This window comes from Salmo salar, chromosome 19 (genome assembly GCF_965601325.2).
Source record: "Salmo salar chromosome 19, fSalSal1, whole genome shotgun sequence".
Taxonomy (NCBI): Eukaryota; Metazoa; Chordata; class Actinopteri; order Salmoniformes; family Salmonidae; genus Salmo; species Salmo salar.
Window position 1 is genome coordinate 87,679,000 of NC_138309.1, and position 16,001 is coordinate 87,695,000.

General features: G+C 43.0%; 1 protein-coding gene across 1 annotated transcript in view; it reads right to left on the reverse strand.

The window, feature by feature from the left end:
• LOC106579742 (junctophilin-1) overlaps positions 1-16,001 on the reverse strand; it is a 130,869-nt gene that overhangs the window by 11,031 nt on the left and 103,837 nt on the right. The window contains exon 4 of the mRNA XM_082966024.1: positions 1,156-2,408. Coding sequence (XP_082822150.1) covers positions 1,156-2,408 — 1,253 coding nt within the window. The remainder of the gene's footprint in view (positions 1-1,155; positions 2,409-16,001) is intronic.

Below are 16,001 nucleotides of genomic sequence, written 5' to 3' on the forward strand. Positions count from 1 at the left end.
GTCCCCCTCCTCTCCATGTAATCTGATGCATTATAATCTAGGATCAGTCCCCTCCTGTCCATGTAATCTGATTCATTATAATCTAGGATCAGGTCCCCCCTCTCCATGTAATCTGATTCATTATAATCTAGGATCAGGTCCCTCCTGTCCATGTAATCCGATTCATTATAATCTAGGTTCAGTCCCCCCTCCTGTCCATGTAATCCGATTCATTATGATCTAGGATCAGGTCCCCCTCCTCTCCATGTAATCTGATTCATTATGATCTAGGATCATGTCCCCTCCTCTCCATGTAATCTGATTCATTATGATCTAGGATTAGGTCCCCCTCCTCTCCATGTAATCTGATTCATTATAATCTAGGATCAGTCCCCTCCTGTCCATGTAATCTGATTCATTATAATCTAGGATCAGGTCCCCCCTCTCCATGTAATCTGATTCATTATAATCTAGGATCAGGTCCCTCCTGTCCATGTAATCCGATTCATTATAATCTAGGTTCAGTCCCCCCTCCTGTCCATGTAATCCGATTCATTATGATCTAGGATCAGGTCCCCCTCCTCTCCATGTAATCTGATTCATTATGATCTAGGATCAGGTCCCCTCCTCTCCATGTAATCTGATTCATTATGATCTAGGATTAGGTCCCCCTCCTCTCCATGTAATCTGATTCATTATAATCTAGGATCAGTCCCCTCCTGTCCATGTAATCTGATTCATTATAATCTAGGATCAGGTCCCCCCTCTCCATGTAATCTGATTCATTATGATCTAGGATCAGGTCCCCCTCCTCTCCATGTAATCGGATTCATTATGATCTAGGATCAGGTCCCCCTCCTCTCCATGTAATCTGATTCATTATAATCTAGGATCAGTCCCCTCCTGTCCATGTAATCTGATTCATTATAATCTAGGATCAGGTCCCCCCTCTCCATCTAATCTGATTCATTATAATCTAGGATCAGGTCCCTCCTGTCCATGTAATCCGATTCATTATAATCTAGGATCAGTCCCCCCTCCTGTCCATGTAATCCGATTCATTATGATCTAGGATCAGTCCCCCCTCCTGTCCATGTAATCTTATACATTATGATCTAAAAGGCTAAACTGATCTTAGATCAGCTCTCCCACTATGAGACGCTGTACTCTACTTACCTTCTCTTCGTCCTTTCCCTCAGCCATCTCCATACTGGCCTTCTTGGTCTCTGCTAGGCTCTTTGGTTTCAGCGAATCCTGCTTCCTGAGTTTCCACGGTTCGCTGGTGGGCGTCGGCTTGTGGGTTGGCGGGGCCATCCTGGCCAGGGTCAGTTGACTGGGCTCCTCGTCCTCCTCAGGCTCAGGTTCCGGGGGCAGGAGTCCCCTGGATGGGGTTTTAACGTAGTAGCTATGATACTGAGAGTGGAGCTGACCTATTCCATTACCAGGACCCACTACCGTCTGTGGAGCAGCAGCCTTGGGAGGTGGTACGTTGGTGGGGCCGGGCTCCAGGGCCTTGGGGGGTTTGGCCGGAGCTGGAGCATCCTCGTCTCTGACCTGGGGAGGTGGTACGTTGGTGGGGCCGGGCTCCGGGGCCTTGGGGGGTTTGGCCGGAGCTGGAGCATCCTCGTCTCTGACCTGGGGAGGTGGTACGTTGGTGGGGCCGGGCTCCGGGGCCTTGGGGGCCTTGGCCGGAGCTGGAGCATCCTCGTCTCTGACCTGGGGAGGTGGTACGTTGGTGGGGCCGGGCTCCAGGGCCTTGGGGGGTTTGGCCGGAGCTGGAGCATCCTCGTCTCTGACCTGGGGAGGTGGTACGTTGGTGGGGCCAGGCTCCGGGGCCTTGGGGGGTTTGGCCGGAGCCTCCTTGTATCTAATTTGGGAAGAGGGAGCAGCAGATATTGGAGGCTCGGCAGCGATGGACACCCTCTCCTCTTTACTCAACTTTCTGCTCGACCGCTCCTCATTGCTAATCTTAAGGCCCGGCTTCTCCTCTTTGCTGGCCTTGCGACTGTGTGACGATTCGTCCTTGCTGATCTTAAGACCCGGCTTCTCCTCTTTGCTGGCCTTGCGACTGTGCGACGATTCGTCCTTGCTGATCTTAAGGCCCGGCTTCTCCTCTTTGCTGGCCTTGCGACTGTGCGACGATTCGTCCTTGCTGATCTTAAGACCCGGCTTCTCCTCTTTGCTGGCCTTGCGACTGTGCGACGATTCGTCCTTGCTGATCTTAAGGCCCGGCTTCTCCTCTTTGCTGGCCTTGCGACTGTGCGACGATTCGTCCTTGCTGATCTTGCGGGAGGCGGCGGTGGAGACGCTGTTGCTGTGTGGCGACGGGGGAGGGGTGGGCCCGGCGGGGTTGTCCTTCTCCTTCTCTTCAGGGGGATCCTTGGGGATCTCCACTGGCTCCATGAACGCCTGCTTAATATAGTCAGGACCTATAGGGGGAGACAGACAGAGACACAGCTCATGTTTATTCAATTAACACACTCTTAACCTGTTATGGCTAGGGGGCAGTATTTTCACGGCTGGATAAAAAACGTACCCGATTTAATCTGGTTACCACTCCTACCCAGTAACTAGAATATGCATATACTTATTACATATGGATAGAAAACACCCTAAAGTTTCTAAAACTGTTTGAATGGTGTCTGTGAGTATAACAGAACTCATATGGCAGGCCAAAATCTGAGAAGGTTTCATTCAGGAAGTGGCCTGTCTGACAAGGTGTCGTTCTTCTTGTCTCTGTTTATTGAAGAGTGAGGATCTTAGCTGTCCCGTGACACTTCCTACGGCTGCCATAGGGTCTCAGAAGGCGGTAAAAAGCTGAATCGTGGCTTTGCAGGCTCTGGCTGAAAAAAATTAGCGCGTTTGGGTAGTGGCTGGTTACAGTACTGTGAGACTCAGGCTCGTGCCCGCGTCGACCGAAAGCTTTGTTTACTTTCCTCTGTTTAGCTAAATGGACATTCCCGGTCGGAATATTATCGCTTTTTTACGAGAAAAAATGGCATAAAAATGGATTTTAAACAGCGGTTGACATGCTTCGAAGTACGGTAATGGAATATTTCGATTTTTTTTGTCACGAATTGCGCCATGCGCGCGACCCTTCTTTACCATTTCAGATAGTGTCTGGAACGCACGGACAAAACGCTGCAATTTGGTTATAACAATGGATTATTTTGGACCAAACCAACATTTGTTATTGAAGTAGCAGTCCTGGGAGTGCATTCTGACGAAGACAACAAAAGGTAATCAAACTTTTATAATAGTAAATCTGATTTTGGTGAAGGCTAAACTTGCCGGGTGTCTAAATAGCTAGCCTGTGATGGCTGGGCTATGTACTTAGAATATTGCAAAATGTGCTTTCACCAAAAAGCTATTTTAAAATCGGACATATCGAGTGCATAGAGGAGTTCTGTATCTATAATTCTTAAAATAATTGTTATGCTTTTTGTGAACGTTTATCGTGAGTAATTTAGTAAAATACTTCACTTGTAACCATACCTCACCTGTAACCATACTTCACCTGTAACCATACCTCACCTGTAGCCATACTTCACTTGTAACCATACTTCACCTGTAACCATACTTCACCTGTAACCATTGGCGAAAATCTGATATCAACTTTGGAGGGGACAATTACATGAAATTTTCTCAAGAGCAATTCCTGAGGGGGACACCAAAAGTAGTGCTGTAACACATAGCCTACATTGTAATATGGTAAATGTATATTGAGGAACCAAAGAAATAAGGTGTTTGCCGTACTCCTAACTACCGGTACCCAAAACTACGCAACTAATCACAACAGCAATACCATTGCCTTTAACAAATCTTAGTTCAGTCACCAGTTTAAGTTGAGAGTGGGGGTATCCATGGCATTTTCCAATTATGTTCCTATTTTACAAGTCAAACAAATTGAGAACCTTTCATAATGTTGCCAAACAAAGACTCAACAAACTTACCTGAGACTCCCTGTCTCTGCCAGTCTGTCCCTGCATATCTGTCCCCAACTCTGCTGTCTGTGTGCCATCTGTTGCCTGCTCTGCCTAATGACATCATTGTGAAACATTTCCATTAGAATTTCATTTCTTTCTTATGAACATTTTATCAACTAGTCTTTGAAATATTAGGCTACTAGGGTTCTTACTATGCGTTTTGGTGTATTGAAAAATACTCTGATGTCTGTCTTTTATTTTTCTGCCATTTTTCTACCTGGCTGGCTGGCTGGCTACACACACAGTGTGTAGGTTATTTACAGTAGGAGATGGGCTTCTATCATCTTCAATCATTCTATTTGGGCTTCGATCTAAAAGGTAGCTAGCAAATGTGAAACGGATTAAAATGACAAGAGTTGACAGCTGTATGAGTTCACCATTTACACAACATATGCTGCAACCTTTTGTAATTTTAATAGTTTGTTTCATATTGGCTGGCTTCCAACAATAGCTGAATTTGCAAAGCTAGCGAGCACCAATTCAGTTTCAGTGGTGTTTGCTATAATCTTTGCTACCCGGGTTAAATAAAGGGGAAATAAAATAAATAAATAAAAGTTCACTTGCGACAATTTAGCTTTTGCAACGAGACCATTAAATATATTTAAGACAATGGTAGAAGAGAGTGTAGTTCTGTTCAGTTTGGATTTCAGTTTATCGCTAACCTTATCACAGGGACTTTGAAGCACTAATTTACATCATCTGCATGCTGATTCCATCTTTGACGACGCCACATAAATGGAATAGGTACTAGCTAGCTTAATAGTTAATATTTGCGCGCTAGCTCTGCATATTCATCTAGTGTGTGCGCGCGATTGACTGGATTAACCTCACGTCAGTTACGTGCATTGAGTGCCTTTCAGACAGTAGATACGACCTCTCTGTTACCTAGCAAGCTAAGGAACTGGCAGTGGATCAAACCATTGTGAGGCAAAGGGTGGGGGGGTTGCAATCTTTTGAAACTTAAAAACGCGCTATTAAGTGTCTATAATCAGCAATATTGATTTCATTGCGTATTATTAATATTATTTAAATTAAATAGTTATGTTTCAGTGATATATTGGGGGGGGACAAATCATATTTTTCCCAGGATAGGGGGGTCGTGCCCCCCCCGTCCCCCCCGGGATTTCCGCCCCTGCCTGTAACCATACTTGACCTGTAACCATACTTCACCTGTAACCATACTTCACCTGTAACCATACTTCACTTATAACCATACTTCACCTGTAACCATACTTCACTTGTAAGCATACTTCACCTGTAACCATACTTCACTTGTAAGCATACTTCACTTGTAACCACACTTCACCTGTAACCACACTTCACCTGTAACCATACTTCACCTGTAACCATACTTCGCCTGTAAGCATACTTCGCCTGTAAGCATACTTCACTTCATTTAGTGAGTCATTTAGTGAGTAATTTAGTGAGTCATTTAGTGATTCATTTAGTGAGTCATTTAGTGAGGTTATACATCTGTTTGTGCCTGGTGCAAGACAAAGTGAACTCATACACATTCGTTTCTGTTCCAGATCTGTTGTTAATAATCCTGTAGATACAGTGAGGGAAAAAAGTATTTGATCCCCTGCTGATTTTGTACGTTTGCCCACTGACAAAGAAATGATCAGTCTATAATTGTAATGGCAGGTTTATTTGAACAGCGAGAGACAGAATAACAACAAAAAAATCCAGAAAAACGCATGTCAAAAATGTTATAAATTGATTTGCATTTTAATGAGGGAAATAATTATTAATGCTGCTCGGATCTCACGCATCCCCAGGCCACCTACTTTCCTGAGCATGTCTGTGTCAACCAGGGGAAATAAATCCATCGTGCCTTTGTGTGGTAGACTAAGGCACATATCATCCAACTTCTCATCAGGTCTTAACTGATACCCAGCCTAATGTTTGATCTTATCTCTGAAATATACAGAAAATACATCACATTTTCATGTGGAGGAAAGTCCACATAGATTTGCAGGGGAGGATTTATCAAACCATAAATCGTCTCTAATTATTCTGATTAATAATGATCAAGTTAGTAAAATGAGCCCGTCTGTCATTTCTAATGGTCTTCTTATATATGCCAAGTTGCTCTCTCAGAATATCATAGTGGACCTTTATTATTTTAGTTATTTTAGCATATATATATATATACACTGCTCAAAAAAATAAAGGGAACACTTAAACAACACAATGTAACTCCAAGTCAATCACACTTCTGTGAAATCAAACTGTCCACTTAGGAAGCAACACTGATTGACAATACATTTCACATGCTGTTGTGCAAATGGAATAGACAACAGGTGGAAATTATAGGCAATTAGCAAGACACCCCCAATAAAGGAGTGGTTCTGCAGGTTGGGACCACAGACCACTTCTCAGTTTCTATGCTTCCTGGCTGATGTTTTGGTCACTTTGAATGCTGGCGGTGCTTTCACTCTAGTGGTAGCATGAAACGGAGTCTACAACCCACACAAGTGGCTCAGGTAGTGCAGCTCATCCAGGATGGCACATCAATGCGAGCTGTGGCAAGAAGGTTTGCTGTGTCTGTCAGCGTAGTGTCCAGAGCATGGAGGCGCTACCAGGAGACAGGCCAGTACATCAGGAGACATGGAGGAGGCCGTAGGAGGGCAACAACCCAGCAGCAGGACCGCTACCTCCGCCTTTGTGCAAGGAGGAGCAGGAGGAGCACTGCCAGAGCCCTGCAAAATGACCTCCAGCAGGCCACAAATGTGCATGTGTCTGCTAAAACGGTCAGAAACAGACTCCATGAAGGTGGTATGAGGGCCCGACGTCCACAGGTGGGGGTTGTGCTTACAGCCCAACACCGTGCAGGACGTTTGGCATTTGCCAGAGAACACCAAGATTGGCAAATTCGCCACTGGCACCCGGTGCTCTTCACAGATGAAAGCAGGTTCACACTGAGCATGTGACAGACGTGACAGAGTCTGGAGACGCCGTGGAGAACGTTCTGCTGCCTGCAACATCCTCCAGCATGACCGGTTTGGCGGTGGGTCAGTCATGGTGGGGTGGCATTTCTTTGGGGGGCCGCACAGCCCTCCATGTGCTCGCCAGAGGTAGCCTGACTGCCATTAGGTACCGAGATGAGATCCTCAGACCCCTTGTGAGACCATATGCTGGTGCGGTTGGCCCTGGGTTCCTCCTAATGCAAGACAATGCTAGACCTCATGTGGCTGGAGTGTGTCAGCAGTTCCTGCAAGAGGAAAGCATTGATGCTATGGACTGGCCCGCCCGTTCCCCAGACCTGAATCCAATTGAGCACATCTGGGACATCATGTCTCGCTCCATCCACCAACGCCACGTTGCACCACAGACTGTCCAGGAGTTGGTGGATGCTTTAGTCCAGGTCTGGGAGGAGATCCCTCAGGAGACCATCCGCCACCTCATCAGGAGCATGCCCAGGCGTTATAGGGAGGTCATACAGGCACGTGGAGGCCACACACACTACTGAGCCTCATTTTGACTTGTTTTAAGGACATTACATCAAAGTTGGATCAGCCTGTAGTGTGGTTTTCCACTTTAATTTTGAGTGTGACTCCAAATCCAGACCTCCATGTGTTGATATTTCTAATTTCTAATGGTCTTCTTATATATGCCAAGTTGCTCTCTCAGAATATCATAATGGACCTGTAACTTTGACATTCTCCTCTTCCGCTCTGCAAAGAGTGTGCCAAGCTGTCATCAAGGCAAAGGGAGGCTACTTTGAAGAATCTCAAATCAAAAAAATGTATTTTTGATTCGTTTATTAACACGTTTTTGGTTACTACGTGATTCCATATGTGTTATTTAGAAAGAAAAACTCTTGAATGAGTAAGTGTGTCCAAGCTTTCTAATGTTGCTTATCTTATCTCGCAAACTCATCATATTTAGATGTGGAGGATTTTATCATAGTGGCATTTCTACATGAGTTGATAAGCTTTCCAAGCTCACACACTGAGGCAAAAAAAGGGTTGATCAAAGCGGTACGAAGGCGGGATCTGAATAGCAGAGTGGGCGTTCACTTCCTGATTTCCTGACTTCCTAGTCAAAGGACTCACACCTGGTCTGTAGTCAAAGGGCCACACCTGGTCTGTAGTCAAAGGGTCACCCCTGGTCTGTAGTCAAAGGGTCACCCCTGGTCTGTAGTCAAAGGGTCTTGCAGGGGTCAGGCTGTTGCTATGTTGGCATCACAATCTGTTGTTTCAAAAATGATTTGAATGTTGTACCTGGTATTTGTGTGTGTCTGTATACTTGTCTTTTTTCTTCTTTTTGATATAACGAGGTATACAGTGAACTGAATCATGTCGACCTCTTGACCACGGTGATGTGTAATGCGAGACTTAAGACTCATATCTCCTAATAATCTGGCCATGTTATCGGTACCATGACGTCAGTGTCGTAGTTACTGTCGTGTTATTGTCTCTGCCAGGTGAATGCACAAGGTGAATGCACCAATTTGTAAGTCGCTCTGGATAAGTTAACGACGTAAATGTAAGTTAAAGAGTCAGCTGGGATGTGATGACGTGTTCCAGAACTGGATTTAAATATGTTCTAAATGAAAACATCACAGGGCTTCCTGGTCGCTCTGGATAACAGCGTCAGCTAAATGTAAATGTAAATGTAAGTTAAAGAGGGATGTGATGACGTGTTCCAGAACTGGATTTAAATATGTTCTAAATGAAAAAAATCACAGGGCTTCCGCTGACCGCGTTTATCTCAGCGTTGATCACATGACAGAAAGATAACCTGCTTAAGCATGCCTGTTAATACAGGGTCTCTAATACAGGCCCGGCTACTACTAATAACCGTGAATAACTGTCCTGAAATTAACACACTCAATCTGAACATACAGACTATGGCTGTGTCCCAAATGGCATCCGATACTCGATATAGTGCACTACTTTGACCAGAGCCCTATGTTTATACCAGGGGGGGGGAACTTAGGCAGAAAAAGTTCACGTTGAATCTACTGAGGCAAAAAAAAGGTCAATGTCGAAGTTGAATTCAATAAGAGGAAAGCTGTGAAATTGGGGAGGGCCAGAACAGTAATGTTTGGGAAAGATTTGGTAAGGTGATAAAATAGGATGACTGTGTTGCCGGCTGTGTGATGATGATTGTGAGGCCCTGTACACAAATGAGAGTCACAAGACAGGGGACGACATTTATATCCTCTCATATAGTCTAATATAATATTAATTGTAGGTTTATAACCTCTCATATAGTCTAATATAATATTAACTGTAGGTTTATAACATCTCATATAGTCTAATATAATATTAACTGTAGGTTTATAACCTCTCATATAGTCTAATATAATATTAACTGTAGGTTTATAACCTCTCATATAGTCTAATATAATATTAACTGTAGGTCTATAACCTCTCATATAGTCTAATATAATATTAACTGTAGGTTTATAACATCTCATATAGTCTAATATAATATTAACTGTAGGTTTATAACATCTCATATAGTCTAATATAATATTAACTGTAGGTTTATAACCTCTCATATAATATAATATTGACTGTAGGTTTAAAACCTCTCATATAGTCTAATATAATATTGACTGTAGGTTTATAACCTCTCATATAATATAATATTGACTGTAGGTTTAAAACCTCTCATATAGTCTAATATAATATTGACTGTAGGTTTAAAACCTCTCATATAGTCTAATATAATATTGACTGTAGGTCTATAACCTCTCAAATAGCCTCATATAATATTAACTCCTGCAGAATTAAGTCTTTCTTGCAGTAAAATGAAACACCAAATGTACATTTTGACTCGGGAATGGAAGTGGAAAATATTATTTATTTATTTCAGTATTTTGAGAGAATGAATACTTGCTATGGACCGTCTATAAAGGTGCTATCTTTATCAGCGTCATAAAATATGCATCCAAGCCGAAATAAATTCTTATCAGAAAATATGTTTGGTCACTATCACTGATTTTAATTTCCTTAAAACCAGTCAAACTGATGTCATTTCTTGTTGTTGAGGCATTGCATTTTCTCCCCGGTCCCTAAATGTCTGCTGCGTGAGAGAAGCAGATATGAAAGTATTCTAGGGCAGTAATGACATAAGAAAATAAATCCCGCACTCCGTTAAAAAAATCGCTCCGCTGTCTCTGACTGTACAGTGCATTTTCTATCTGACTACCTGCAGGTTAGAGTCGGGTGTGGGCCTCAGATTTGCGAGTGAACAAACAGCTGGGACTGCATCACTAGCTGGTACAGTTACAGTATATAGAACTGACAGAATTCTCCCAAACAGACAAACCTGTCAAACCTCAGACTCTTTCTCCTTTCCCTCTATCCTCTATCCTTCTATTCCAACCTCTCTCTTCTCCCTCTATCCTCCATCCTTCTATTCCAACCTCTCTCTTCTCCCTCTATCCTCCATCCTTCTATTCCAACCTCTCTCTTCTCCCTCTATCCTCTATCCTTCTATTCCAACCTCTCTCTTCTCCCTCTATCCTCCATCCTTCTATTCCAACCTCTCTCTTCTCCCTCTATCCTTCTATTCCAACCTCTCTCTTCTCCCTCTATCCTCCATCCTTCTATTCCAACCTCTCTCTTCTCCCTCTATCCTTCTATTCCATCCTCTCTCTTCTCCCTCTATCCTCTATCCTTCTATTCCAACCTCTCTCTTCTCCCTCTATCCTTCTATTCCAACCTCTCTCTTCTCCCTCTATCATTCTATTCCAACCTCTCTCTTCTCCCTCTATCCTCTATCCTTCTATTCCAACCTCTCTCTTCCTCTATCATTCTCTGCACTCTTCATCCTCCTAGTAATATAGTAGTATAGTAATATAGTACAGTAAAGTAGTATAGTAACACAGTAGTATAGTAATATAGTACAGTAAAGTAGTATAGTAATATAGTAGTATAGTAATACAGTACAGTAAAGTAGTATAGTAATAGAGTAGTATAGTAATATAGTAGTATAGTCATACAGTAGTATGGTAAAATAGTATGGCAATATAGTAGTATGGTAATACAGTGGTATAGTAACATAGTAGTATAGTAACATAGTAGTATGGTAATATAGTAGTATAGTAATACAGTAGTATAATACAGTAGTATAGTAATATAGTAGTATAGTAATACAGTAGCACAGTACTATAGTACAGTAAAGTAGTATAGTAATAGAGTAGTATAGTAATATAGTAATACAGCAGTATGGTAATATAGTAGTATAGTTATACAGTAGTACAGTAATATAGTAGTGTAGTAATAGAGTAGTATAGTAATACAGTAATAACGTAACAAAAGTTGTATGGTAATACAGTAGTATAGTAATACAGTAGTATAATAATACAGTAGTATAATAATATAGTAGTATAGTAATACAGTAGTATAGTAACATAGTACAGTAAAGTAGTATAGTAATAGAGTAGTGTAGTAATATAGTAGTATAGTAGTATAGTAGTATAGTAATACAGTAGTATAATAATATAGTAGTATAGTAATACAGTAGTATAGTAATATAGCAGTATAGTAATATAGTAGTATAGTAATAGAATAGTATGGTAATACAGTAGTATAGTAATACAGTAGTATAGTAACATAGTAGTATAGTAGTATAGTAATATAGTAGTGCAATAATAGAGTAGTATAGTAATACAGTGGTATAATAATACAGTAGTATAATAATACAGTAGTGTAGTAATAGAGTAGTACAGTAATACAGTAGTAGAATTATACAGTAGTATAATAATACAGTAGTACAGTAACATAGTAGTATAATAATACAGTAGTATAGTAATACAGTAGTATAGTAACATAGTAGTATAACAATACAGTAGTACAATAATACAGTAGTGTAGTAATAGAGTTGTACAGTAATAGAGTAGCATAATAATACAGTAGTAGAATAATACAGTAGTATAATAATACAGTAGTACAGTAACATAGTAGTATAATAATACAGTAGTATAGTAACATAGTAGTATAACAATACAGTAGTACAATAATACAGTAGTGTAGTAATAGAGTTGTACAGCAATAGAGTAGCATAATAATACAGTAGTAGAATAATACAGTAGTATAATAATACAGTAGTACAGTAACATAGTAGTATAATAATACAGTAGTATAGTAATACAGTAGTATAGTAACATAGTAGTATAACAATACAGTAGTACAATAATACAGTAGTGTAGTAATAGAGTTGTACAGCAATAGAGTAGCATAATAATACAGTAGTATAGTAATACAGTAGTATAGTAATACAGTAGTATAATAGATAGAGCTTATTTATAGAGCTTTTGTTTCAGCCACAGATGCCAGCTCGCTTCATGCTAATCCTGGGGCATGTTTCCATGCCAACGGACACACACACACGCACACACGCACACACACACACACACACACACACACACACACACACACACACACACACACACACACACACACACACACACACACACACGCACTAGAGAGCAGGCCCACGCTCCAACACAGACACTGTTCTGATGGTTTATTCCCTAACTCCTGCTGACCTTAATGTGGGATGAAGCGTCTTAACAAGGGGAACCTAAAACCAATCAGGGTTACAGGAAGCACTGGTGTGTGTGCGTACGTGTGAGGGACGGCTGTGTACATATATTTTTTTCTCAATTTTTTTGGTTGTAATTTACCAGACACTCTTCTCCAGAGCGATTTAGGGTTAAGTACCTAGCTCAAGGGCATTTCGGGCAGATTTTTCACATAGTCGGCTCAGGGATTCAAACCAGAGATCTTTCGTTTACTGTCCCAACTCTCTTAACCGCTAGGCTACCTGCTGCCCTAACGGCTCTTAACCGCTAGGCTACCTGCTGCCTTAACACTCTTAACCCCTTGGCTACCTGCTGCCCTAACGGTTCATAACCGCTAGGCTACCTGCTGCCCTAACACTCTTAACCGCTAGGCTACCTGCTGCCCTAACGGCTCTTAACCGCTAGGCTACCTGCTGCCTTAACACTCTTAACCGCTTGGCTACCTGCTGCCCTAACGGTTCATAACCGCTAGGCTACCTGCTGCCCTAACACTCTTAACCGCTAGGCTACCTGCTGCCCTAACGGCTCTTAACCGCTAGGCTACCTGCTGCCCTAACACTCTTAACCGCTAGGCTACCTGCTGCCCTAACGGTTCATAACCGCTAGGCTACCTGCTGCCCTAACACTCTTAACCGCTAGGCTACCTGCTGCCCTAACGGCTCTTAACCGCTAGGCTACCTGCTGCCCTAACAGCTCTTAACCGCTAGGCTACCTGCTGCCCTAACACTCTTAACCGCTAGGCTACCTGCTGCCCTAACGGTTCTTAACCGCTAGGCTACCTGCTGCCCTAACTGTAATATAATATACCATAAAATAATATACAGTACCAGTCAAAAGTTTGGACACACCTACTCATTCAAGGGTTTTTCTTTTTTTGTACTATTTTCTATTATCACTGTGTGTCTATGTGCTGTACATTCAGATGGAGGAACAGACATCTATCAGCATCACAGTACAATATAAGCTCATCAAGCAGAGCAGGAATAACACAGTCGGCGTTAACGGACAACTCCTGCCTACAGACTGGCAGATAATATTAACAGGAACATTTATGCCATCTTCATCGTGCTTTACATACATACACTGACAATCACTGGTCCCACTATACAGAACTACACTACGCCTTGACCTCTTCCGGGTAGTGAGGTCTGGCCGCCGACAACCTGCCCGCTCGACCCCATGCTCTCCTCCCTTCTCCAGGCCATCTCTGGAGACCTTCTCCCATTCCTCACTTCCCTCATCAACTCATCCCTGACAGCTGGCTAACGACTTCAAAATGACCAGAGTCGCTCCCCTCCTCAAGAAACCAACACTTGACTCATCTGACGTCCAAAAACTACAGACCTGTATCCTTTCTTTCTTTTATTTCTTTCCAAAACACTTGAGCGTGCTGTCTCTGATCAACTCTCACGTTATCCTCTCTCAAAAACGATCTTCTTGATCCTAACCAGTCAGGCTTTAAAGGGGTCATTCAACCGAGACTGCTCTGCTCTGTGTCAAGGAGGCTCTCCGAACTGCCAAAGCCGACTCTCTCTCCTCTGTTCTCATCCTCCTAGATCTATCCGCTGCCTTCGACACAGTGAACCATCAGATCCCCCTCTCCACCCTCTCAGGGCTGGGCATCTCAGGCTCTGAAACACTCTTGGATTGCATCCTACCTGGCAGGCCGCTCCTACCAGGTGACGTAGAGGATCAGTGTCTGCACCACATGCTCTCACTACTGGTGTCCCCCAGGGCTCAGTTCTCGGTCCTCTCCTCTTCTCTCTATACACCAAGTCTCTCAGCTCCATCATATCCTCACATGGTCTCTCCTATCACTGCTATGAGGATGGACCTCTCCTCTTCTCTCTATACACCAAGTCTCTCAGCTCCGTCATATCCTCTCATGTTCTCTCCTATCACTGCTATGAGGATGACACTCAACTACTCTTCTCCTTCCCCCCTTCTGAATCCCAGGTGGCGACACGCATCTCTGCGTGCCTGGCAGATATCTCAGCTTGGAGGCCTGACCCACCACCTCGAGCTCAACCACCAATCAGACAGAGCTATTCTTCCTCCTGGGGAAAGCCTGCCGGCTCCAAGACCTCTCCATCACCGTTGGCAACTCCACAATGTCGCCCTCCCAGAGTGCAATGAACATTTCCGTGTCCCTGTTGTTCTCTACAAACATCAAAGCAGTAAAAATGGTCTGTCCTCGGTTGCAACGCTCACTATCGAGTTCCAAACTGCCTCTGGAAACAACGTCAGCACAAGAACTGTTCGTCGGGAGATTCATGAAATGGGTTTCCGTGGCCGAGCAGCCTCACACGAGCTTAAGATCGGCGTCGGCTGGAGTGGTGTAAAACTCTGTCAGTCCGACGGACTAATCTGGGTTTGGCGGATGCCAGGAAAACGCTACCTGCTCTAATGCATAGTGCCAACTGTAAAGATCGGTGACATTAAAGACATGTTTCTCATGGTTCGGGCTTAGGCCCTTCAGTTCCAGTGCAGGGAAATCTTAAAGCTACATCATAAAATGACATTCTAGATGATTCTATGCTTCCAATTTTGTGGAAACAGTTTGGGGAAGGCCCTTTCCTGTTACAGAATGACAATGCCCACGTGCACAAAGCGAGGTCCATAAATAAATTAATTGGAATGCCGACAGCAAGCCAGGCCTACATGTAATCGTACAACATCAGTGCCCGACCTCACTAATGCTCTTGTGGCTGAATGGAAGCAAACCCCTGCAGCAATGTTCCAACATCTAGTGGAAAGTCTTCCCAGAAGACTGGAGGCTGTTATAGCAGCAAAGGGAGGGACCAACTCCATATTAATGCCCATGATTCTGGAAGGAGATTTTTGAAGACCAGGTGTCCACATACATTTGGCCATGTAGTGTATACACACACACACACACACACACACACACACACACACACACACACACACACACACACACACACACACACACACACCACACACACACACACACACACACACACACACACACACACACTTTCTGACACTAGAAAGCAGCACAGATGAATGCCAAGCTTCATATGCGGATGGCTGTATCCCTCCATCTACTGTTGAATCGTTTGGTCAATGACTACGTTTACATGCATTATGATACATCGATATAAAACTGATTTATGGCAGAAGGCTTAGTATGGCAATAGTCATGTAAACACCTTTCTCTGCTAATCTTATCATCTCGCTACACCAGCAATAGCATCTGCTAAATATGTGTACTGTGTGACTAATAACAATTGTTTATTTATTTAAATCGGCGTTAAGGTCAAAAATCAAAGTAAACATATACGCTGATTTAAAACACCTAGTTTTCTGAACAATCTTTGCAATGATTACGACATGTTAAAACTTTAATTGAGTGGTGTATTTGATCTGTGCATGCCAGTGCCACTGTCATGGGCGTCGTAAGGATTGGACCAAGGCGCAGCGGGTAAAGTGCTCATACTTAATTTATTCTACGAAAACACTTAAACAAA